General features: G+C 29.3%; 3 protein-coding genes across 13 annotated transcripts; 1 reads left to right on the top strand and 2 right to left on the bottom strand.

Annotated features, from left to right (window-relative positions):
* The first annotated feature begins 831 nt into the window (after nucleotides 1-831).
* On the top strand, nucleotides 832-18,505 carry LOC105150718 (uncharacterized). Of its 9 annotated transcripts, none has more exons than XM_011063999.2 (18): nucleotides 832-1,118; nucleotides 1,841-2,003; nucleotides 2,264-2,427; nucleotides 4,697-4,879; nucleotides 5,479-5,779; nucleotides 6,797-7,572; nucleotides 7,658-8,329; nucleotides 8,452-8,561; nucleotides 8,772-8,940; nucleotides 9,218-9,304; nucleotides 9,813-10,061; nucleotides 10,163-10,306; nucleotides 10,417-10,548; nucleotides 10,685-10,849; nucleotides 10,933-11,013; nucleotides 12,825-13,070; nucleotides 14,502-14,541; nucleotides 17,164-18,505. In XM_011063999.2, exons 2-18 carry the CDS (start codon nucleotides 1,856-1,858, stop codon nucleotides 17,205-17,207), a joined length of 3,711 nt encoding a protein of 1,236 aa, XP_011062301.2. In that variant the 5' UTR covers nucleotides 832-1,118; nucleotides 1,841-1,855; the 3' UTR covers nucleotides 17,208-18,505. The 9 variants fall into 9 exon arrangements, with proteins under 9 accessions (XP_011062301.2, XP_011062284.2, XP_011062324.2 ...); XM_011063982.2 differs by having other exon boundaries at nucleotides 5,476-5,779; XM_011063990.2 differs by lacking the exon at nucleotides 832-1,118 and adding an exon at nucleotides 1,159-1,244 and having other exon boundaries at nucleotides 5,476-5,779.
* A 63-nt stretch (nucleotides 18,506-18,568) lies between these two features.
* IntS11 (integrator complex subunit 11) lies at nucleotides 18,569-22,331 on the bottom strand. 3 transcript variants are annotated; one of them, XR_015544666.1, is made up of 6 exons: nucleotides 21,960-22,329; nucleotides 21,343-21,593; nucleotides 20,812-21,234; nucleotides 19,911-20,735; nucleotides 19,405-19,810; nucleotides 18,569-19,235 (listed from the first exon to the last, which is right to left on the bottom strand). XR_015544666.1 is itself a non-coding variant. In XM_087404904.1 (5 exons), exons 2-5 carry the CDS (start codon nucleotides 21,589-21,591, stop codon nucleotides 19,520-19,522), a joined length of 1,788 nt encoding a protein of 595 aa, XP_087261030.1. In that variant the 5' UTR covers nucleotides 21,592-21,593; nucleotides 22,193-22,331; the 3' UTR covers nucleotides 18,569-19,519. The 3 variants fall into 3 exon arrangements, 2 of the variants coding, with proteins under 2 accessions (XP_087261030.1, XP_087261029.1); XM_087404904.1 differs by having other exon boundaries at nucleotides 18,569-19,810; nucleotides 22,193-22,331; XM_087404903.1 differs by having other exon boundaries at nucleotides 18,569-19,810.
* A 419-nt stretch (nucleotides 22,332-22,750) lies between these two features.
* Nucleotides 22,751-24,890, bottom strand: TBCB (tubulin-binding cofactor B). Its single transcript, XM_011064071.2, has 6 exons — nucleotides 24,474-24,890; nucleotides 24,263-24,406; nucleotides 24,011-24,098; nucleotides 23,748-23,939; nucleotides 23,600-23,672; nucleotides 22,751-23,517 (listed from the first exon to the last, which is right to left on the bottom strand). Exons 1-6 carry the CDS (start codon nucleotides 24,591-24,593, stop codon nucleotides 23,400-23,402), a joined length of 735 nt encoding a protein of 244 aa, XP_011062373.1. The 5' UTR covers nucleotides 24,594-24,890; the 3' UTR covers nucleotides 22,751-23,399.
* Between the last annotated feature and the right edge of the window lie 832 nt (nucleotides 24,891-25,722).

Below are 25,722 nucleotides of genomic sequence, written 5' to 3'. Positions count from 1 at the left end.
TTTAAAATAATAAACGTATAATTTTGCATGATTCAAATAATATATTTTATTAAAATATTAATAAGTTAATTATATTTTATTAAATTAATCAACACGTCTCTCGCATTTTTAATTATCTCTTTTATGAACAAGAGTTTCATAATTTTATTTAATCAGCGTCAGCGTGCACATCCGCGATATTGCTCGCGAACTCGATTGATCAACAATTGTTATCGAATTGCCAATTGGCGTGAAGAATAACCGCACTTTCGCACTCACGTTGATCATTGTTGTATTCAGTTGTATTCTTATCAGAGTACCTGGTAAATCTTGTGCTCCTGGTGGAAAAATATTGCTGAAATTATTCTATTTTGGAATATTTTTCAACAAAATTTCAATTTAATTTCAGCGATTTTTAGCTAAAAAATTTATTTTCGACAAAGTTTCAGAAAGATTTCAACAAAATTTTCAGACAAATTTCAGCAAGAATTTCAGAAAAATTTCAGAAAATTTCAAAGAAATTTCGGTTGGATTTCAGTGATTTTTCAATGTTAGCTGAAAAATTCACTTTCAGTGAAGTTTCAGCAAATTTTCAGCAATTTCGCTGAAATGTTCCAAAACGTGGAATAATTTCATGAAACTTTTTCACCAGGGGCGGCATCGACACGCGTATAAACAGCATTTGCCGACTGAATTATTATCTAGCTCGTCGTTATCATCGTTGCCGATCTGATCGCACGTAGGTAATCAAGAACCCGCCAATCGGCTCGCAGACGATCAACGCGACGGACGCGACGCGGCCGGTCGTTGTCCGCCCTGCATACGTGGCAGCGACTGAACGCCAATCGGAAGCGTCAGCGAGCGATAGGCGTGGCTTGCGGCGCCTAGTACAGTTCGCTTCACGTCCGGCCGCCATAGTGCTTCAGGGAATCAAGTCGCGTGCGTGTGATTCCTGGCTCCGTCGCGCTTGCCGTCTCTCTCTTTCCTATACTCCATCACTCTGGCCGTTTCGCCTACGCCGACACTCAGCCGTGCCGTCCGCAGCGAGGAGCACGTCGATCTGCGACAATCGTCGCCCGACTATTCGCAGTGTCCGTCGTAGCATCGCGTCTTGGAATCTACGGGAATAAACACCTTCGGTAAGTGGTCGGCGTCGGCGCGCGTGTGAGACTCTCGCCGGGGGAGAGACGAGAAGTACGGTGGTAACGGCATGCCGGTCGCACCGTAACACTGTTAAACGTGTCGACGCAACACCGAATTCACCGGTCAATCCCCGTGATGTGTCGATGACCCGCGGCCCCATAATCCATATGCCGCTCCTCCGAGTTGGCCGCGATATCGCACAGCTCCGATTCACTCCGCATGTTCACTATGATTCCTCCTTTGGTTTCACCCCCGCTCGGCCTGCACACGTATACACGTCCCACCGTTATCTGAGATGCCCCATTGGGATTCCTCAAGGACAAATTTGCCAGTGTCCTCGCAACCGTTTCGCTTTTTGTTTTCCATCAAATAAATTTAACGTGAAATATTAAGTTCTCGCGATTCCTGAATTTTATCCTGAAATTTCTCTCTTCTGGATGAATTTCTTATATTGCTCTTATTTATCATAGCTGGGCGGAAGAGCCGTTTTCCGTAAATATATGTAGATAGGATTCTTTATCAACCTAATGATTCATGTGGATTCTTAAAAAGCTAGTGATAGGTTCAAAGGGCAAACAACTACCTATGTGTCCGAATTGACACTGATATGAAAATATTGTGAAAGTGAAAGAAATTTTTTTTTTTTTTATAATCTATGTTACAACTGACGACATTTTATCTTCTATAACGTACTGACACTTAGGTAATTTTCTTACAGCTAAAACGACCAAAGATGGATGTTCAGACAGGACTGGTATATGTCGGCATTGTTGTCCTCTCTGCTGCAGCCATTGCCTTCATTTCGATGTTCGGTATCAGAGAGAAATCTTACGAAGAAGCAATCGCCGAACAGAGGAAGCTTCCTGATGATCTGTTGTCAAGTACGTCAATTCATGTGATATTGCCTGTAAAGTCAAATTTTTAATCTATGAATTTATAATATAATTATTTTGATGATGTATAAAATCATTTGGTACAGAATATAAATTGAAAATGCCTAATATATGTGTAAATAGAAAATAAGTAAAATTTTGATATAAGTTAATGAAATATTAAATGTGTTAAGAGAAATATTCTTGTATGTTATAGTACTCTTTAATAGATTTTTTATTATTCTGTTTATGATTTTTTATCTGCTTAGGTAAAAAGGATAAAAATAAAGAAAAGAAGCACAAGAATAAAGCAGGAAAGAAGGTGAAAGAGAAGAAAGAAGAAAAAGATGATAAGGAGGACAAAGATGAAAGATCTGATCATGTGCAATTTGAAGAAACTCCTCAAATATTGCCTTCTGAGCCTCCAGTACAGGTAAACTTAGATTTATTGATTTATTGATATTTTTATTATTTATTAAAAAGACTATAATTATTCTATAAGAATTGGGTAAGATATAGTAATGGGATTGTAAACTCTTTGATTTAATATACAATAAAAGAATAGGACTTTTATTACTGGATAGATATATATGTCTTTATTTATTCAACTGTTAGAGAATTAGAAAGTGAGTAAGAAACAAGTGCCAATCAAGCACTCAAATAAGTATATTTTCAATGGATTCTTTCTATCGCAATTGTCTTCAATCTTCAAATATTCACAATATAGAACGATGAGACAAAAGAAGAAAACGATAGTGCTTAGCAATTTTCTAACATGAAACAGAGAAGCACGATCACGCTTCTGCACCTATATTCTGTATTCTTTTAACGATGTGTTGATATCGTTACATTTATCATTGCGCAACTTTTTATCGGGTGAAAAAACTGCACAATGATAAATGTAACGATACGTCGTTAAGAGATATACAATACGGATCCTGGTCCTTCAATCGATTAATATTTACATGCTTTTCATACTATCACTTACACAAACATCATAATCATGATTGCCTGTCTTAAAATAAAAGTATGAGCTGTACATAAAGCTGTCTTTGAAATATTTAAGATTTGAACATCTTGTTTTCATGCATGAAATACAATAACCTAGATGACACACAATATGGCATCATTACATCTACCTAGCAAAAAAAAAGAGATTTATAAACAGGAAGCGTCCTATTTTTATTCTATTGTCATATAATTCACGAGGCATGAACACAGAATTGTTATAATTATTATTTATTTTAATAGTTATTATTTCATGATGTATTCTACAATCATTTTTCTGAATATGTAATAAAATAACTTATATTATAGTTGTATAAGTATATATAGTAATTAAATGAATTATAATTAAAGTTTTATATTTTTTAAGTTTTATATCATATTTATATACGTTACTTATAAAAATTTAATTTTTTAAAATCATTTTTAACCCTCGTAAATTATAAGTTCTTTATTAGCATTATATAATAATGGGCATTGCAAATCAAATTCAAATAACTTATAATAAACAAATCCTTATATTGAACATATTTTCAACGATACACAAATTTTGTTTCTCATTCATGATGATTTACCTGATAACGTGAGAAGATTTTAAGAAGATTTATATTTTATACTTGATTGCTCTGTATTTTTTCTTTTTAGAGAAAATCGTAATTTAATAGAACTGTCAGTTTTAACGTTTCAGATACTCTGAAGTCGCTTTTTGATTGTGTACTACTTTCATTTGTTAATTTTCTTTAACCACAATTTATAATTTTTGTTTTGTAAAATATCTTTATAATAGAATTACTAATTTATCTTTTATAGTATTATTCTAAATAAAAATTGGAATTTATTACATCTCAATTTTATATAATGTACAAATGATGTCTTGGTAAGTTATTGCAAGATTAAATCTTTAATTAAGTAATAGGTTATATCAAACTGTACAAGGAAAAAATTACCGGTTTTATAAATGAGAACATATTATATTTGAAAAGAATTAACATGTACACAGGTGGACAGAGATATTAAACAAATATGTCCTTTTTTAAGAATATGATTTTGATTGAAAAGTTGCTACATGATTATTTCTTGCATACATGTCCCATTGATAAGTAATTCTGCAAGTTCAAGATTATTTCCTAAAAATAACTTCATCATACATATGCAGCAGTATTTTAATGATTCAGACTTCAGTCTTAATTATCTTATCGCTTAGATTATAGAAGAACCAAACACAAAAAATATTAAGTGTAGAATTGGATATTTTCTATAAATCTTTTTACTAATTTTAGTCATGTACAAAACATAATATTAAAAAAAAATTTTTTCAGTAAATTTTCAATTCGTTTTAATCTTCATAAAAGAAATACTATGAAAGAGACAGTATTAACTGCGATATAACAAACTTATAAATTCCAGGTTTATGTGTTCAATAAGAGGACAAAATAAATATAAGGTGAAAAGCAGTTTAATGTTAACAAAATAACTTATTATTAAGTATTATATTGTTTTATAAAGATATTAAGATAATTTGACGTTATTTAAATTATATTTTATTATGTGAAATATGATATATGTATAGTATGATTTATATACGTGCCCATTATTATATAATGTAACATGGATTTTCGAGCATGCTGCTTGATATTTCTTGACACTGCCTTCTTGATCAAATATCATGGAAACATACATTTACATTAAACTCTTAGGAGAGTAACAAAGGCAATAAGAAGAAAGGAAAACTTGAAAAGATAAAACCCATCCTCGTAAATAAAGATGAGCCATCAGTCATTGTGACTGAATTAAATCCCTCGCAACCTTCCTTGGCAGAGGCTAACCATTTTGATGTTATTCATCCAAAGGATGACCTTGAACTTGTACGGAGTCAAAGTGTGAGTGATTGCCATTTGCCGAATGTTATACATTACTTGCATAGATATTTTTTGCACAGTCTTTCTATATTAAATTTGAATGTAATATTAAGCTAAGTAGGTTTTTTCGAAGTTGATTGAAATTTTTTTTTAAGATTGTTGCCATATCTGCCATTATACTGCAAACAAAATAAATTGTTTTCACTGCTTAATTTCTTTTGTTTCTATTAATTGGGAAAATTACACGTGCATGAAGAAATACACATATTTATTAAACATTCATCCAATATATTCTCTACTAACAGCAATCATTAATTTATGAAATATTAACAAATACGCAAGTAAAGATTAAAATATTGAGGTAACATAATCTTTACATTGCCATAGATTGTAATTAATACGGATATTAATATTTTATATGAATTCTATCTTTTTTATTTAATTATTTACTTGACTTGAACGTAATATAATAACATTTCTATTATAATATTATATAATATGTCTGTCATATGTGTGCGTGTGCGTGTGTGCGTGTGTGTGTGTGTGTGTGTGTGTGTGCGTGCGCGCGCGCGCGCGTGTACGTGTGTGTATGTATATAATAGAGAGAGAATCTTCAGCAGATTACCCAAACTGAGACAGTGGAGAAAGTCAACAAGTCACCAAAGGATACTCCAACTAAAAAGAAGAACAACAAAGATGCTGTAAAGAAGAAAGATGAAAATAAGGATGAGAAACAGGATACTGTTACTTATAATAATACATCTAATAAAGAAGCTATGAAGGAAGCTTTGAGGGACATAAAGGAACAGAAGGAAATGCCAATTAAGGAAGTAAAGGAAGTTGTCAAGGAGGTAATCCAACAGTTACCAAACAAGGAACCCAAAAAGACGAAAAAAAAGAATGATATTTTATCTCAAATGGGTAAGTCATTGTTTGCATGAAGATAAATTTACTTATTTGTGCGCGCACGTGATCCAATTCAATAATAAATGACAAGAACATGCATCTAGTGTTTTAAGATGAATCAAATCTGTGTGTTTCTTGACAGAGAGCAAATCAATATTTCTAACCTGTCATGATAGTCTATAGCCTGCAATTTAATTGATTGGAAATACGACCTCATTTCTTTCTGTATTGTAACTTGCCACTTGTTTTTTTTACAACTTAGAGATTTAGTAGAGATATTTATACACATTATATATTTTATTTTGTTAATATATGATAAATATATTAGTTTAACTATTAGGTGTTGGAATTAATTCGTAGCGTTTTACAAGTGATGGGAAGTACTTTCATTAATGTATTTTTTAATGCTCATGTGAAATAAATAACATTCTTTCATTAAAAAACGCTACGAATTAATTCCAACACCTAATATATTATGTTTAAATAAATTGATATAAACTTCAGTACATTTATATGATTGTAATTACCTCATACATAAGAAAATTGTGTTGGACGATAAAATGTTTATATATAATACACTTTTTTCTAAAAATAAATTATTTTATAATATATGTTTAAACATCTAATAAAATCTATAAATTATGTGAAATATCTGACTAAAGCAAAGTCAAGCAAATTCCTTTGAAGTGCTTTGGAATGTGGTTGAGGTAGGATCACTTCCCCCTCTACACACATCAAAGGTCAATGTCCATGCACTTATACCGGTAGCCCTGCAATAGAAGCAGTAAAATTTCAAATATTTATTGTGTTTCTGAAACAATTGTAATAATCTTTACAGATTATTTTAATTAAACCAAATATTATACACATTATATTAAAAAGTGTATATACATGTTTTTATATTAATTAATATTTCAATAAATTATCGAATATACATTTGTAGGGCTTTCATCGCAAACTATATACAAATTTATTATAAAAATTTCAATATTTAATTTTAATATTTGATATTTTTAACATAAAATTTTTTAGATGGAGATGCTGTTAATGTTGAACTATTGATGCTATGTATTCAGAAGGCAGAACTTAGTCGATCTGAAATACAGATCCTCACGAATCATCTCTTGAATAAACAGCAAGACAATCCATTAGAACATTCTGAGTGGACAGAAGGTCGTGCCGATCCTGTTATTAAATTGAAAAAACAATTGGCGGAAAAAGAGAAAGCACTGACTGATGAACACGAAGCGAGCGTGGCCTTTCAAAACAAGCTAAAGGAATTGCGAACTGAATTTAATACGGAGAGATCTAGACTATTAGCAACTACTAGACAACTCGAGGAAACTTTGAACGCGAAAATCACAGAGACTCAGACATTGCATACCCGAATGCAACATATTTTGGAAAGTCATGTTGCAGAGAAGCAAGGTTTTGCTAGACAGATCGAACAATTGCAGACTAAAGTGAATGAGGATGCCACAATAATTCACAAGTTACAAGAAGATCAGGGACAAACTCAGGGCCATTTGCAGCAAGAATTAATGGCGCAGCGAAAGCAAATGGAAGTGCAGTTCGCTCAGATGCGCGAAACTGAGAATACATTGAAATCGCAATTGGCTCAAAAACACGTAGAGATGCAGGATCTGCAAAATGAACTGCAAGCGACTTGCGAGAGTAGCTCCGGAGAGATAGAGATGTTACGTCAGCAATTAGGACTAATGCAAGGTCAATTGATGCATTCGGAAGGACAATTACAACACTTCAAGGAAACAAACGATCGACTACAAGATATTGCTAGGCAACTTGAGGTGAGAATCATAATCCTTTATCGGTACTCTTAAGTAAGTTTAGCCATTTTCCATCTATATATTAAGTTTTCTTATTAATTTTTAGGAATCTCATCGTGCGCACGCCGACTTAGATCATAGATTGAAAAGCGCACATCGACATGAACAAGAATTGCAGAAGCAAGTAAATTCACTGCAGGCGGAATTAAATCATGCGAAAAATGAAGCCAATGAAACGTCTACTTTAAAGGTAGAACTTAGCAAGACTCAAACAGAATTAATAAAATTAAAATCTGAGCTGTCAGCTACGATGAATGAAGCTAAATCAGAAGCAGCCGAAATTATAGCCTTGAAAAATGTATTGAGTAACAAGGAGGACGAACTAAAGAGATCACAGGACAAATTTTATGCTGTACAAAATGATTTGCAACAATCTGGCATGCAAGTTACATGTATGGAATCTGAATTGAATTCTGTACAAAAGAAATTGGATATGCTAAAGATTGATTTTGAAAGGGCGGAAGGTAGTTTAAATGAAGCGAAGAATGACGCAAATAAGTATCAAAATGAGGTATATACACTCCAGGAAGAATTGGCAAATTCACGTAAGGAATTGAGTATAGTTCATACTCAACTTAGGGAATCCAGTGAAATGGCGAACGAATTAAAAACTTTGCAAACCGAATTAAATAGATTGCAGAGCAATGAGAAAAAAATAGGAGACGAACAGTTTCGAATTATGAAACTACAAGAAGAAAATGATAGACTGCGTACTGAGGTATTATTTAGTTTTTAGTCTTTTTTCTAACAATTGTATGTTGCATCAAAAGTTAATATTAGTGTATGAGATATTAAATATGAAACAAAAATTTTAAAACAATATGCCTTATATATACACAGCTTGCGAGTGCTATAGAGAAACAAAGAGAACTTCAACAGCAGCAAGAGGATAACAAAATCCATACGGACGTAGTATTAGCCACTACTACTGAGTCTCAACATGCCAATTTGTATGTATATATAATAATATTTGTATGTATATATATATATATATATATATATATATATATATATATAATTATATAAATATTTTATTTAATATCATGCTTAATTTTTAATCGTATGAATTTAATTGCATCGATAACTTTTCCATTAGATATATATAATGTTATATTTTACTTAATTAATTTCTATAAAATATTTATTCTCGAAAAATCTAGAGACGAAAAAGTTCTATTAGAAAAACTAACAACTGAGTTAACGCACAAAGAAAAAGAGTTTAATAAGCTGGACGAACAATTACATGTATTAGAAAGTAATGCAGACAAGGACCAACATTTTATTAGACAATTAGAAGAAGCTTTGGAAGTCCAAAAATCTAAAAATAATGTAAGTTTTTCGTGTATTAACTTAAAATGCTTTTTATTTTATTTGATGTTATAAACTATATTTGTTATATATGTCCGAATTTAATTATTATTTTTCTGTGTAACGTTTATACATTTTTACTACTGTTATCATTATACAAATTTCTCTTGTGTAAATTAATTTTATATTCAAATTATAAAAAAATTTATAATTTGAATATAATCTATTATAATAATATAGCTTATAAATATATATACATTTCTCTACTTTTTTATTTTTCGGCTTTTCTCTATCACAGGAACTACGCACAAAGAACTGGAAAGTGATGGAAGCTCTTTCTGCTGCTGAGTTGCGTGCCAAATCCAGTGATGAGAGAAACGTTAAAGTAAGCGTCTTTGTTATAATTCTCAATTAATATTATTAGCTAAATATTTTACTAAAATATGGGTTCTCCAAACGAGTTACTGTTTTTATCCTCTCATTCCTTCATTCACAATCTTTAATTTTCCAGTCGTTCTTTTATAAAATCAAAGTACATGGGATGAGAAATGTATACATGAGATTGAACCCAGAATCCATTGACTTTGCTCTCATATAATATTATTTCTTATATAATATTATTAGCTAAAGAGTAACTTAACGATAAAATAGCATATTACAAGAATTGATTTAATCATATCGTTATATTTTTTCTTAAATTATTTTAATTGCGATTATTGACTATTATAAGTATATGTATGTATATAAATATAAATATATATATACATATATATATATATATATATATATATATATATAATTATTATTTGTTAATAGTAGAACATCAAACATTTTTAAATAAATAATATTTCACATATATTTATATTTCTTATAATATTTCTTTATTTAATTAGGAGGTAACACAAAAAATAAAAGAGGAACAAGAAGAAATAACTAAGGCATTTCTACAAAGGATATTCCCAGAGATTAAAGTGTCCGAGAAGACACATGAACAATGGCTCAAATCTTTTGAAGATAAATTATGTGCTATTCTAAATGAATTGAAACAGAAAAACACAGATCAGACAAATCCAGATTTGGAGAAACAGAATAAAAATTTGCAAGGCATGGTTTCACATTACAAACAAATTATTTACGATACGGTAAATATTTTATTGAATTTGACAACAATACTTTATTGAACATAATCCTTCTATTTAAATCTTGTTTTTTTATTTTTTATTTTTTTTTTTATTTTTTTTAGGAAGGTATGCTTAATAAACTACAAAGTCATATAGAATCCGAGGAGACGAGATGGCAGTCACAACTTCGGCAAAAGGAGAATGAAGTGACAAACCTCAGAGTAGAACTTAATGATATGCAAGCCAAACTAATTTCAAGTGAAGAGGTAAAAATTATAAAAATCTTTTTATTTTGTTTATTTTTTTATTTCTTGAACCGCATAAATTTTCCAAAGATATATATTTTTTAGTTTTATGTTGAAATTCTTTTTTCTAGTTTAAACAAAGAGTGAAAGAGTTGGAAGATCGTATAGAACAGAATCGTACGGGAACATTACTTAAAGCCGCGCAGAGAGCCTGTGGAGAATTAGATGGCAACGAGCTTGTTACTTTAGAACAATTACAAGAGGTAGATTTATCGCTGATATATTACATTTTTTATTAATTATTAATTCCATATTGGAATACGTACATGTATATGATGAATATCGATGTTGTTAAAATATCAATTTTCTCATTACTCTATTTTTTTATTATCATTTTAGGAGAAAGCTCGATTATCACAAGAATTAGAAATAGAATGCAATAAGAGGGCGACGTTGGATGCCGAAGTTACAAAATTGCGTTCTCTTGTTGAAACTAGCGAGGCGAGCTTAGTATACGAGAAAACTCTTGTCTCACAACTTCAACAAGAAGTATCTCAACTCAAGGTATTTTTTTAAGTGTTTTGTAGCGATATACATATATGTAAAATTAAGTAGAAAAATAAAACATATTACTCTATTGATTCCAGAATGAAATTTGTGGCGGCTGTAGCAGCTCAGAGCAGTCTATGTTAAACGGTCCAGCCACATCGGATTCTCTTCAATCTGAGGTTAGTATCTATTAGTAAGAGTTTATTTAACTCTTATTTACATGGTGTGCCTTCTTTATTGGAAGTATTACATAGCTTTGGCTATATTGATAATAACAAAGGTTCTGTATTATAAAATTGTTAGGTATTGCACAATGCTGCAAAATACTTATATACTTCACTAATCATGAAAAATCTGCCAATAATTACTAATCAACAATTGAAAAAAAAAGATCTGTCTATAATTACTAATTGCTTGATTGTGACCATTGTACTTTTGTATATACATTAATTGAATGATCAAGCAAATTACGCATATAGATGTTGTTATAGAATTAATAAAGCTTTCGACATAAAAAAGATAAATTATATCTTAATATACATATTGCTGTATTTCGATCATATAACTTTTTCATATAACGAACGGAAAAATAAAAATTTTTATATATGTGCATGTATGCACATGTTACATTACATAAAAAACTTTTATTTTTCACCAAAAAAAAAGTTATATAATTCTTCTGAATATATAAACAAAGCAAAAAAGATATGACAATAACAAATTGTAAATAAGATAATTTTTTTTCACAATTTGTTTTAGATTTTGTACTAATTATAGAACTAAGAAACTTAAATTTATTTTTAATTTGTTTTTGCAATTTATGTATAGAAGTCAAATGGAGTTAATTTCTCTAACGTCATCTACATATACATAGCATAATTAAAAAATTAATCTTTTATACATTACACACATGTAGTATATATTACAAAGTAATTTTAAAAATAATTGACCTTCAAAAAGTTGTGAAATTACCTATAATAATAATTATATATAATATATTATTATACATAATTATTATGTATAATGTATTATGTATAATTATTATATATAATGTTTTATTGTATAAATATTATATATAATATTTATATGCGTACAGAATGTCTAACGCAACACTCGTGAGTAGATAGATCGAATTAAACTTGAGAAGAGTGTTCTATTAACAACGATGTGCTTGCTCGTGTATAGTCATTTTTGTTTACTGAGCGCTCTCAAACCTCATCACGCACCTAGAAATTATCGCCAAATCGCGTAGACGTATGTTGCACATTCGTAAATCTTAATTTAAATTAACTTCTCTTCATTAATTTTTATGAAAATCAAAATGGTACTTTGTATGCAGTTTAGTTTAATGTATCTACCTACGATCGTCATATCAATAATCAGACACCCTGTACAATTATTAAAAACAATCAGAGATTACTTTATCAATAATTATCGAAACTCTTGGAATACAATTGTGCAACCGAGTTATAGTATAATGCTTAATTGCAAAAATTTGTTTGAAAGATATCTGTAGAAATATCATGTTCAAATTTAATAAAGTATTGATATAATTGTCTCATTAGATTGAATTATATTCCAAGCTGTAATTTTCACGTTACTTACTGCAGCCATTTAGTAAACACAGTGATTAATTTGTTGATATTTTTGAGGTGTATTTAAAAAAAAATATTGTTTTTTTGTTAATAAAACCATATTAATAAAACCATTTATTTACCAATATATTAATAAAACCATTTCTCTTATTATTTAAAAAGTATTTGAAAATTTAGTTGTTGCATATTTCAATTATACATTTAAGTACTAGCAATTTGATTACTGTGTTTAAAAATTACAAGATTATTAGATAATTTATTGGAACGGCAATTTTGCAAATTTGTATTGAAGCCATTATATTTATTACAATATATAATGAATGATCGCAACGTAAATTGCCGTTTCTGTAACTGATTCCTTTAAGCAGTCATATAATAATATATCTGGAATATAGCCTTCTCTAGCATCTCAGACTCTGATAGCTGTGTTAGAAAATACTCGGCTCAAGAATACAGAGTTTGCAAACTGTTCTATTACCAAATCTGTCAATTTGGTCAATCAATCTGAACAAGAAATTGAGAACAACTCCCTTACTACAAAATACTCCTCCAAATCTTGTCATATGACAGATCACAACACACAGGCTAATTGGAACCCAGTGATTGGCCAGCAACATAAAAAGCACAAGAAAAAAAGGAAGGTAAACTTATAAATCTGAGACAAAAAGAAGTGTTACTGGCTCGATTACTGTAATAGGTGCACTTCAGTTAATTATTGAAATGTGAGACACATTTATCAAGGCTCAATATTACAAAGAATAATACAAAGGCTTCTTTATAGCTTATGATTTTTACAATATTTTTAAAAATAGTACATATAATGTTTTAATAAACGAATTTTAGCATTAAAGATCTATTATAATTCTGAAATACATATTTTGTATTTTATTCAACTTTATAAATTAAATGAATATTAATTGACATGAAATAATGCTTATGTGTCTTTTTTATATATACGGTTAAATAAGACAGGAATACTTGATAGGATTGTAAAGAAATTAACTGAACACAGCAAACAACGAAATATTAAAATTTTAAAAATCATTTTTTACCTACCTTAACTTTTTTTATGTGAAATGCATATACTTTTTAATTTCGTCATATTCTTTGTGATAAAACTGAGTCCGTCGTTATTATTTCTTTGCTATTATTAAAGTAATATTATTTTTAATAGCTTGTATCTTGAGGCAGTACTTTATGGTGTAGATTGATTTTGTATACTCCAATATTATTTATTATAGTGGCTGTCAGTAAGGAAGTAAAACGCGTCCATACATTTAAATGGCATGTGATATAGTAATTATAAAATTAGATGAAAATTGGTCTTGTAAACTTTGCACTTGTATAGATCTTTTCATAGATAACATGTCAGAATAATACGTGTTGTAAATTTACTTTTATATTTGCTGCACAATATTTATTGAGATTCATAATTACATGAACATACTAGTCATACATTAATATTTTATCCAAATGTACGAGAATTAAATTTTTCGCTTTACATAAAATTATTCTTTTATCATTTCTGAAACTAGATAGTATTTTACTTTTACAATCAATTAGGTACAATCGTTATAAACATAACGTTTCATAAAAATAACTAAATACAAAATGTATTATGTAAATGTAATATCACACATTTGCAGCATTTTTCCACATCAGACATGTATCAAAAACTTTTAGCATCCTAAAAAATTTATAAAACTATGCACATTGACAGAAGTTTAGTTTGCTACAATCTGTTTACACTTTAAGCGACGAAAATATAATTTCTAATTGTAATATAATAATGCTAAGTTTGTCGAATAGGCTTAAGCTAGTTAATTGATTTTAGTCAATGGACCATCTTATCTTTTTTGAATCTTTGGTAGTCAAGCTAAATTATAAATTTTGTTAATACCAGTAATCTTTGTCCTAGTGTTTGTTCATTATAAAGTTTTGACGTAATATTATCAATGCTCAAAACAACCACGATAGGTTACCGCAGTTGTACGATTAATAACAAAAAAATTGCTTAGTTCGAATGCTTGCTCTGTAATCAATAACGATTTAACTTTTGATTGTTTCGACAGTCCACTAAGAAAACCATGGCAAAACGGCGCAGATTCGCAGGTATGCAAATCTAAAGATGAGATACTGAAATGTTTCTTCCTAGCCTTTCGGAAAATTCTAATAGTAGAATTACCGCTAGCAATTCATGTGTCAAGTTTTATCATGTATTTTATTTTACCGATAATTAGTTTCTCATCACACATATTCTGTTGTGGCATTAAACTTTTACATCGTATTTATAAATGCACTATTTTCAATTTTTGTACTTGCATATTATTTTTTCTTTTATCTCATAAAATGTAGTGAAAATATTTCCGGTAATTTGAAACATAAATTGTTATCATTATCATTATTCATACTGATGTATTATTATTAATTATTAGAAAGATTACATTTATTAACAGTTAGATATTTTAAATACTGTTATTGGTAAGAAAAATAAAAATGTCACATTTAGAATTGTATGAATTTAAATTTTCCATACCAGTAAATGTAAGAAGTGACAAATATGCAATTATCACGATTTTATAAATAAATATTCTAAATAATAAATATTCTAAAAATTACATAAATGAAATAGAAATATATATAAAAAAATGTATTACTTATTTAAGATAAGAAAAGACATGCATAGAACAAGTCTACATCATACATATTGTAAAACTTTATTTATTATGTCACATCGTAAATGTAGGCCATATTAATAGTACTGTTAGTCTATGTTTATTACTTGGAACATATACTTAGAGCAAACCTTTTTCGATGTTGATGTTGGTGTGAAAAGTGTTAGATACACACACACACACATCATGTGTTTTATATATTATAAGATAAAACTTAAATACAATTATTATCTTATAATTATAATTAACTAATTATAGTTTTTATATTTGAATTGGTCCTATTTATGATACAATTATGTCATAATGATATAATACAGTTATAATCTAATCTTGTAAATATGAGTATTTAAAACTATTTAAAATGTCGCGTGAATTTTAAATAATTCACATGATATTTTACATTTCTTATATAGTATTATTAATTGTTCGTAAAATTTTATAATATTCACGTATATTATATTTAGATATGTTCCAAAAACATGCACAGTAGCTATTGTTGGCTTTATATTTTATTTTGTGACTATATATTATTACGAATATTTTGCATTTTGCATATCTTGGCACAATATGGCTAGAAAAATAATTTCTATTCCCATCTTTAATTCCTGCCGATGACACGAAACTGGCTGTTAAATCCATTGTAAGTGTATAATATATATATTAATTTCTGAATAAAGTAAATAGTTAATACGTTATTTTTGCAAAAGAGTATAAAAATTATAACACTACATTAATTAATATATAGAGAAATATATGTTAAATTAGAAATATAATTATACGCGAATGTACATGGAAATATTCAGAAATGTATATAGTTTTATATATATATATATACACACACACACACACACACACACACACACACAAGGAAATTTTTGTCAGCACAAACACTAGGGTAAAGGTACTGCGCGAGAAAAACGATTTTCGTTAAACTGATTAATCCCTATAACAATTAATTATTTTTCATAACAATATCTGATATGATTTTATTGCTTCCATACATCATCCATTATTTTTCTTTTTTTAAATAAATTTTATATGTTAAGTATTAAATATAGTGGTGTGACACATTATCAAAGGCTATAAATGTTTGCCTTTTTTACTGTTTTATACATGTATGTTTCATATGTTGTTTTCTAATTGAAATATTTTTCGTCGCTTAATTGTACAATATACCTTTAAAATAAAAAGTAATCAGAATCTGGAATGCTACTAACAATGACGGTACAATAATGTTGAATATGTATATATTAATCTAAAATTAATCAGATTTAATTAAATAATTAATGTAGATAATGGAAGCTAATATATTTTAATATTTTTTCATACTTATTTTTTGCTTCTTTTATGTGTTACCTGTTATATGTGCTGTTAAGTAGTATCTTTATGTTGTAAACTATTTCTTAGCATGAAATAATTGAACTTTTTCATTTACTTATTGCACTATTAATATATCTTTTTCATAATTGCTTTCTAATATAAGGTAATGAAATGTTTTTATTATTTATCTACTTACAATGTATTATTATTATTGTTGTTGCTTTTTAATTAATAATATAAGATAATGAATTTTGAATATATATAGCTTTATGCAATTAATTCCAGCATGGTTGGAAAGCATGTGTATTTTTGTTTAATTGTATATTAGATTTAGAAGAATGAAAGACAATGCAGAAAATATTTTTTTATTAATAAGAAATATTTAGTAGAGTAATATGTAATTTCTTATTAATATTTCTTATTAATAATTCACATTATTATGTGCTATCTTTCACAGATTTCAAATTATTCTTCCTGATTGCTTTATTGGATAAATATTGAAATTTTGGAAAATTTAATATGTAATATTTATTTATTATTTATATAATATTTGTTTTTATTTATTATTACCTGTAATAATTATCTATCGTACTCATAAGGGAAGAATAAATACGTAGGATGTATGTATACATATATATGTGTTGTGTTATATATATTTTAGTATATATATATTGTCAATTTAGTATGTTACGAAGAATTGGCAACATACTTTATTCATTCTATTAATGTAATCTTTCAGGGTGGTTCAGGAAAAAAATAACTTCGAAAAATAAACTACGCTAGTGCAGTGCGAGTACTGGTGGTTAAAAAGATGGGATGCGCAAATGCTAAAAGCGAATGCAGCATTGCTATATAGGTATAAATGGCATACTTTGCTACTCAGAAGACTAATATAAAGTGAAAATACTACGAATAATGTTTATTGTAAAAAAATATCATATTTTATTATGTGGAGAAAATATAAATAATTAAATTCGTAGCGATTAAATGGGAAAACTTGAAATACTTGAGTATGTGATGGTTATATAATTTATAATTATAAATAGCTATACACGATGTAAAGGTTATCAAAATTGTGCATTATGGATCATCGATATTGTTTATAGAATCTATGAGCTATAAAACAATTTGTAAATTTTAATTCTGTTGTGAGACGTATAAGAACATAACACTTGAAGAATATGTTCTTGCGACGCAAAAAATTGTACAATTAATTAATTAATGGATTCCATGACTTCATGATTCATTGTGTATAACGATATTGATTCTGATATTATTTCTGAGTCATACTGTTATTAGTGTTTAACATCTTTTTTTCTTTTTTTATCATTAGACGCATGGACCAGAAATTATATATATATAAATATATACATATATATGCATAATATGATATAAAATATATATGACATTTTTTGTTATCGATAGCGAACACAATACACCAAATTTGTAAAATGCGATCTTCATGTTCCATTGTATACAAATTCAAATTTATTATTCGTTTTACGTGCAATAAGGAAGTAAGGCGAGAGTTTGAACGAGCCAGTCTTATACATATATACAAATGTTAACTGAAATTAATTGCGCCCAACAATTGTATTGAAAGCAAGTACTGCATACTTGAGACAGATTTTCATATAATTCACATATAGACTTTTATTATCAGATCTAAGAATATATTTAACAAGTTCAAGTTAACATACAATTTTAGGGGCATTTAAAAAATTGATGCTTGCAATCATTTATATTCGTATTTAATTACGCTTTAAACAGATGTTTATTAATTGGACAAGCCAAAATGTTCCGTATTGTTATTGGAATAGTTCTATATTCTAGTAGAACTTCGAAGATAATTTTTTTAAATACTTGCTTGCATGAATATTTAAAGAATACTGTGTTAGACGTTAATAGTACACTTAAAGAGTTCTTTGTTCACTTATGTAATCGATTGGTTGCATAAAAAAGAATAGTTATTGTACTGAGTTTTGTAAGAGGCATGTATGTTTAGTACACTGCGTACTTATTTACCGTTTTGTATCTAGAAAGCATATTCATAGTTAATAAAAGTTTACTGTTTTACTTGATGCTGAATGTTATGCAATTTCGAAAAATTTTTCATTTCATTTATTTGTTAACATGGTGAATAATACCTTTAAATAAATATCCATTTATTGATACTGATACATATGTACAATATATATAGTTAAAGTATAAAATATGATATACATTTTGATTCACCTATCGGACTAGTTTAGGTAATTAATTCTAAAAGTTGTACTTTCAGATCGAATTTAATAAGACTTTGGAACTAACATTACCATTTTTTACTTATTATGAATTATCTTTTGAATTATTTATCTTGAGTTATCGATAAACTATACATCATTTTAAAAACGATAACGTTTAATGACAGGGTGCTATAACTATTATTAACAATTGTTTTCACAATATGGTATATAGCAGAGCTAGTAAATTTCTGCAATTTTTTGGTCAATTTTATAATTGACTTTTATCGTATTTATTGCTTGCATCTTAATAAGCCATCGAAATAATTTTTACAAGACGAAGCGGTACAAGATAAGCCGGTCTCATTAAAAAGTTAGATGTTTATTTAACAACTCGTTAAGATGCAAGTAGTAAAAAAAGGCAATAAACATCATCTTTGAAGAACAAAGATTACAGATATTTAGTAGATTCATTATATAATAATAAAAAATTATATTATACTAAAATTATACTACATATTTATATACAGCATATTTCTCAGCAATATATACACTTACTTCCTTTTTAGGATGGATATCTTACAGGTAACTAAAAGAATGCGTGACAGATACAATATTTTTCATATTTAGTTTTATAATTCTATATATTTGTCTCTTATTCTATTCAGGTAAATACAAACGTCCAAAACATAAAAAAAATATTGTATAACCGTCATCTAATGTTTAACATAGTGTGTTATTGGAAAATATATTTTTACCTTGATTAGCGTCAAGTTGCAAAATAGATTTACAATCGTTCATTTAATAGTGATAATGTAAACCACATTTCAATCACAGGTCGAAATTTTGTTTACAGTAATTTTGTCCATTTCTTTAATTCAGCATTGTTTGCAGAAATCCAAGAATATAACTACCTAAATCTTCATCCTGATTAGTCCATGAAACGTAAACACTCTTTTGATCATCTTCATCTCCTTCCACCTTTACTAAAACAGACTCGACAGATATAGAACCCTCCGTCAATTGAACCGTCCATCCGGATAGTCTTTCTTTCAATGGCTGCAATAGTTTTAAGGTAGTAGCTTGTGCTGGGCCGGGATCCCTTACTTGCACAGTAGATGTGAATCTGACCACATGTTTTGTGATACCTGCAGCTTTTGCAACCTAATCAAATACAAAAGCAATAATCATATAAAATAACAACTGTTATTCCGATAAAAAGAATAACAGTCACGAATTAAACAGTTATTATGTGAAATATTACCTCATCCGCATCTACAAGACAGACACCGTCTTCTCTCAACATCAAGACACTGTGAAGCAATCTCCGTCTTTTCGGATCAGGTGGCAAGGCCGAGTATCTCTTTGCTTCGGCTTTCAGCAATGCTAGAGAAGCATCTACGGGAACTTTGGATGTGGTCGTGATAATACAAGTTTCGCCGTTTGCAGGATTATAGCAACTAACACCGAATTCTTGTTTGATTTTCTCCTTCAAATATTCCATCTTAGCGAATTCTCCATGCACCAGCATAACATTCTTCGGTTCACAATACTGTATCAATTGCATTATTCCTTTTGCATCAGCATGAGCAGAGAAGGACATGTACTCCACGGCCATCTTTACTTCCACGATCTGTCGATTTTCGAATTCTATTCTCCGCGTACCGTTTAAAACTTTGTGCCCCACGGTACCTTGCACGCAAAAACCTGGCATGATAACCATGTTGGACTCATTAGGCGCCCATTTCTTAAAAATCTGGAGAGAGAGACCGGCGTGTAACATTCCTGGCGTAGCAAACACCACCATCGCACCTGGATTATCGATATACGCTTTATCAAACGGTTTTATGTGCTTAAAGTCAAACATATTCCGTTGTACAAACGTTTTTTTAATTTTCTGATTAGTCCAGGTGATAAACATTTTATAATAATTGTTGGCCTTTTCGGTTAAACCAAGTGCGAAATAAACTGGTACTTTTAGATTCATTCTTTCCCAATACGTTTCCAAAAGTATGCACAGTTCTTGAGCGCGACCGAGAGCGAATACAGGAATCAGCACCTTTCCGCCTCTGTCGATGCATTCGTGTACCTAAAACACGGTCTTCTTAAAAAAATCGTTCAACATAAATTAAATTATTACAAATAATAATGAATTGAAAACATACTTTTTTGAGGAAATCTCTTTCCCTGCATCTCTTTGAATCTCTAATTGTGGTTGCATATGTTGATTCTGAAATTAACAAGTCTGGCCTGCATTTGTCTATCCACGCAGCACCTAAATGCCGATCCGGCGTCATATTATAGTCTCCTGTGTATACAATAGACTGTGATCCTACACGAACCCAAAACATGGCTGCACCGAGAACGTGTCCGGCATAATATGCTTTTATCTCCAATTCTGAATCTACCATGACGGATTGATGAAGCGTAACAGCGATAACCTTCTTCATACAATCCTTTATCATTTGCGATGTGAAAAAGTTACTTTCGCCTTTACGCTCGACTGCAACCTTTCTCATGTCTTCTAATAAGATTGGTGCAATAGCCTTAGTTGGATGTGTCATATAAATTGGTCCAGTGTAACCTACCTGTATATTTTAAATGAGAAGAAATGAAGGTGTGCAAGAAATTTGAAAAAGATACAACAAAAATAAAAAAAAAAAATTATTGCAATATAATTCTTGATGTTACGTTACCATCTCTGTGAAATATGGAAGAGCACCGCAATGATCTAAATGAAAATGAGAGATAATGACACAGTCGATATAATTGGTCGCAGGTCCCTCTGGAACTATATAGGAAAAGTCTGGGAAGCGTCTCTCATCATTGAATCCCATGTGCATTCCACAATCCAGCATGATGTTTTTGCCGCCCATGGAGACAAGGATACAACTACGTCCAACATCCTGTCCAGCACCGAGTGGTGTAACTTTTATATCCGGCATTTCTGAAAAGATTAACAAAATATAGCATTATTTAAAACTTTAATGAAATAATCATATTACTTCCAAAGTAGCAAGCTAATGTTATTTGTTGTTATTTTGATGTCCAAAAATGACATCTTTAATGTCACTTTTATATTAAAATGACAAATGTTAGCTTGCTACCTGAATTTATATATACATACAATAAGATATTTGTCAAGCATAAAATAGAAAATGGATGCTTATGAAACAAATGTGTATACGTGTCTCAATATTTTTTTACTATAAATTAACAATATATCTTTTATTTTTAAAACAGCATCCTCTCTTCTCTTTAAAAGAGACTGACAATATCAGCTCAAATATGTTGATATCATTATATCACTTACTTAAAAAGATATCAGTTAGTTGGTTGATCTAGATCACAACTAATTGCTTTCTGAATTATAATCTTGTTGTAATATAAATAAAAGTTATTAGAGGATTAGGTTAGGCTTAGCGAAAGAGCGTTACCAAGCACCGGTTCGTAAGCGCACAATGAATAAAACAATTATTATAAGCACACAGATCACAGTTGAGAATTAATGAGCAGATTAATGTAAACATATCAAAAGTTGATTACATTTCCTTCAAAAATTATCAAGATCTTTCTCCTTTTTACACTTCTTAGCGCATACCTATTACATTGAATTGAAAATATTGTACAAAGACGAAATTTGTTTGCACTTTGCGAGGCAATTTGGACAACTTGATAAAAAAAATTTTTTTCCTAGATAAAAATCCTAACCTAAAAGGTTATCAGCATGCGTGTTCCAAAACGCATATAGGCTGCATTTGGAAACATCACTCGGTGTCTCTGTCTATCATCTTATCCTTGTTTAACAATGGGTAAACAACAAGGATAAAATAATACGCGGAAGTACTCGGATGATATTTTCGAACGCAGTCATATTCTGTTATCGAACGCAACCGCGCCCAGTATGAACTCTCATTATATTTTGCCGTTGTCTTGTTTTAATTATTTCGGTCTAATCATTTTTTTGTTATAAATATTCACGTAAACAAATATTTCACAAGCGATACTCTATATACAAGAAATGATAGCGTAGTAATTCAAAGCTATCTTTAATGTAATTTTAAATTACATAATGCACTTATACATAATAAATTTGTATATAAATATTTTGTATATATTTTATTATATTATTCCAGGAAATGTACAAAAAAAGCAATTCAAATTTGTGATCGTATAATACTATGATTAATTACCTAATTATAAATACTATATAATAAGGATAAATACTATATAATAAGGATTTCAGTCTATTTGTTTAACATAGCTAGATAATGATACTAGTCTTTAGGATTGAAAAGCTATAATTTTCAAATGCTTCAATTTGTTTAATATCAAAATGTTCAACATTATATTAGATAAGTAATATCCGTGTGATTAGTGTGATTAAAATCATAAAAGTACATAAAGAAGATGAAAACAACATTGTACAGATAATAGATACGCATTATATTATGTGCATCTATTATCTGATAATTATATATGGATATTATTCGGCAATTATTGTTTTTTCAAACGTCGCACTATTCTATATTATTTATGATTTCTATATTATTTATGATGGTTAAAGAAACACATCTCATTGGCTGGCAATCAGACGATAAAGTATTATAAAAGAACACAAAATTTTAATTTATGTGAGCTATATTTAATTTAAAAATTATTGTATATAAAGCACTATTTTGAGTTTTCAAATTGCTAATAGAAAAAAAGTTAATAGAGAAGAGATAAAATAAAGTGAAATAATTATGGCGTTTTACAGTTCTTCGTCAAGGTTGAAGTCCTCCTCTGGAAAATCTCCAACTTTTACGTGCGCTGGCTTCACAAAGCCTCCATATTTTGCAGCACATTCAAAATATTTTTTTCCACCGACACTACGATATCAACAACATGATAAGTGTAAGGGAAGAAAAATATATTCAGGTATCGTAATTAAATGAGATTAAATATATTTACCTCCCATCATTCTTGCCAAGAGGTTCATCATATTTAACACCAATCCACCAGCCTTCCTTAAATTCAGTTTTACCTATAACATTTATATATTAAAATAATAAAAATATTTTTAGTAAAAATACAATTACAAATATATTAAGATTCTGACCAACATATAAAATAGTAGCTCTTCGCTTTGGCTGATTTGGAACAGATACTTCGCAACGGTCTCCAACTTTGCATAAACTAGCTAAGCATTCCTCTGCTTCTTCTTCCAGTTTCTTCTCTTCTGCTCTTCTTTTCATATCTTCCTCATTATACTTTCCTAATTTATTCCTTTCTAGGAACGCCTTAACAGTGTCTGTTCAAGCATAAATAAAATACGTTTCATTCATCATTTAATTTGATATAAGATAAATATAAAAGTCTCACCTGTTTTTTTGGCATACTCTTCCTCAGATATCTCAAACTTTTTCACATGATTTAAATCTTCTGTGGTACATGAGAAATTATCAATAACCTGCAATTTCCTTACATTTCATTTGCAATCTCACAATTTTGTGCTTATAAATACTTGAAGTAGTCTCAGTAAGACTTTAGTAAGATAAAACTTTCATATTATTGATTTCATATTGATGATTTCTGTCATATTGTAATATAAGTATTTGTATTATATATATTTACATGTATCCTCATTCCATCATCTATTGGATATGACCCCAAAAGGCGTTGTTCTTCCTCCAATCTGCAAATGAGCTTGTCGTTCTTGTCATAAACTTCAATAGTCATTGTAACTGGGTTACCACCAGTAAGAAGTTCCAATTTGCCCTATAATATTGTCTTGTAAATTTCTATGCAGAAGAAAATTTTGGAAAGCAAGCAGTGCTTTGCTTACCTTAAATTCATGGACGGTTATACCCTTTTGAAATCGACGTTCTACACAACATGATTCTTGACCAGAATTTGTGATTGACAAATTTACAAAATCAGACGTAATCACGCTGCACGAACTCATTTTATTTAATTTGACATACAATATTCGGCTACTACAGAATATAGGGTTAAATGATTTCAAATGTTCACGAATATCTTATGTCATGTTTCGGATATTTCCGAATACAATTATAATAAATCTAATTTATGCAACTTTATTTTATATAAAATAAATTAACGCCTAGTGTTTTGTACTCGCGTCAATTGCAGAACATGTAAATACAAGCAACACTTTGACAGAACTTTCGAAGCTCCAGCGAAATGTCATCACGTTATTGAAAAAACAGAGAAAAACTCAGAAACCTGAGAGCGACCGAAGCGACCTTTCCGGCCTTTAACTGTGATGTGACTACATATATTATCGACATTGCTGATAAAGTAGTGTCGAAATAATATAATGTGATGCGAGTCCGTGCTAAATCAATTATTTATATGTGGAGCAACATGCTACGTCCACAAATTGTAAGTGTAAAGATAATATGCATATATAATTATATATATATATATACTTACATTTACATCATTTTTCTTTTGCTACAGCCTACCATGATCTCTACTTTAGATCTATTTCTTTCAGCTGCATTTTTTATCCTTATCTTTTTCTTCTTTTTTTTTTAATGACACGTTTAATTGACTTTTGAATACAAAGCATGTCAAAGTAAAAAATGAACACACGTTATAAAAAATAATTTTTAAATAACATTTAAAAATGCATATTATATAACATCGATTCTTATATGCATGAACTTTTTCATAATTTTTCTTTTATATTGTTATGTATGTTTTATAAAAATTTAGAAAAAATAAAGAAAATTATAAAACAGCAGGAATAATTAAGTTATATTTTAAATTATGTATTTCAATATTGTGATTTGTTTTAGAACTCAATTAAATAACAATACAATGAATATTTATTATTAATTATTTTATATACACATTTTTTCTTTAAGAATGTATACATACAAGGTGCGTCCCAAAATTTTCCGAACTTTTTCAATAGGGATAGGTCGCGCCATCCGTGTGTTCGATTGCGCATTTGAAAGGTACATCCCTAGCTGACTTCCAGTAAAAATTTCATGACATTTGGTTCAGTGGAAACGAAGTTATGGCGTCTCAAGTGTCAGTATGTTGTATACATCGGTACGAGAATG

The sequence above is a fragment of the Acromyrmex echinatior genome, chromosome 3 (genome assembly GCF_024713525.1).
Source record: "Acromyrmex echinatior isolate Ae372 chromosome 3, ASM2471352v2, whole genome shotgun sequence".
NCBI lineage: Eukaryota > Metazoa > Arthropoda > Insecta > Hymenoptera > Formicidae > Acromyrmex > Acromyrmex echinatior.
This window is presented reverse-complemented; position numbering and strand designations above follow the sequence as displayed.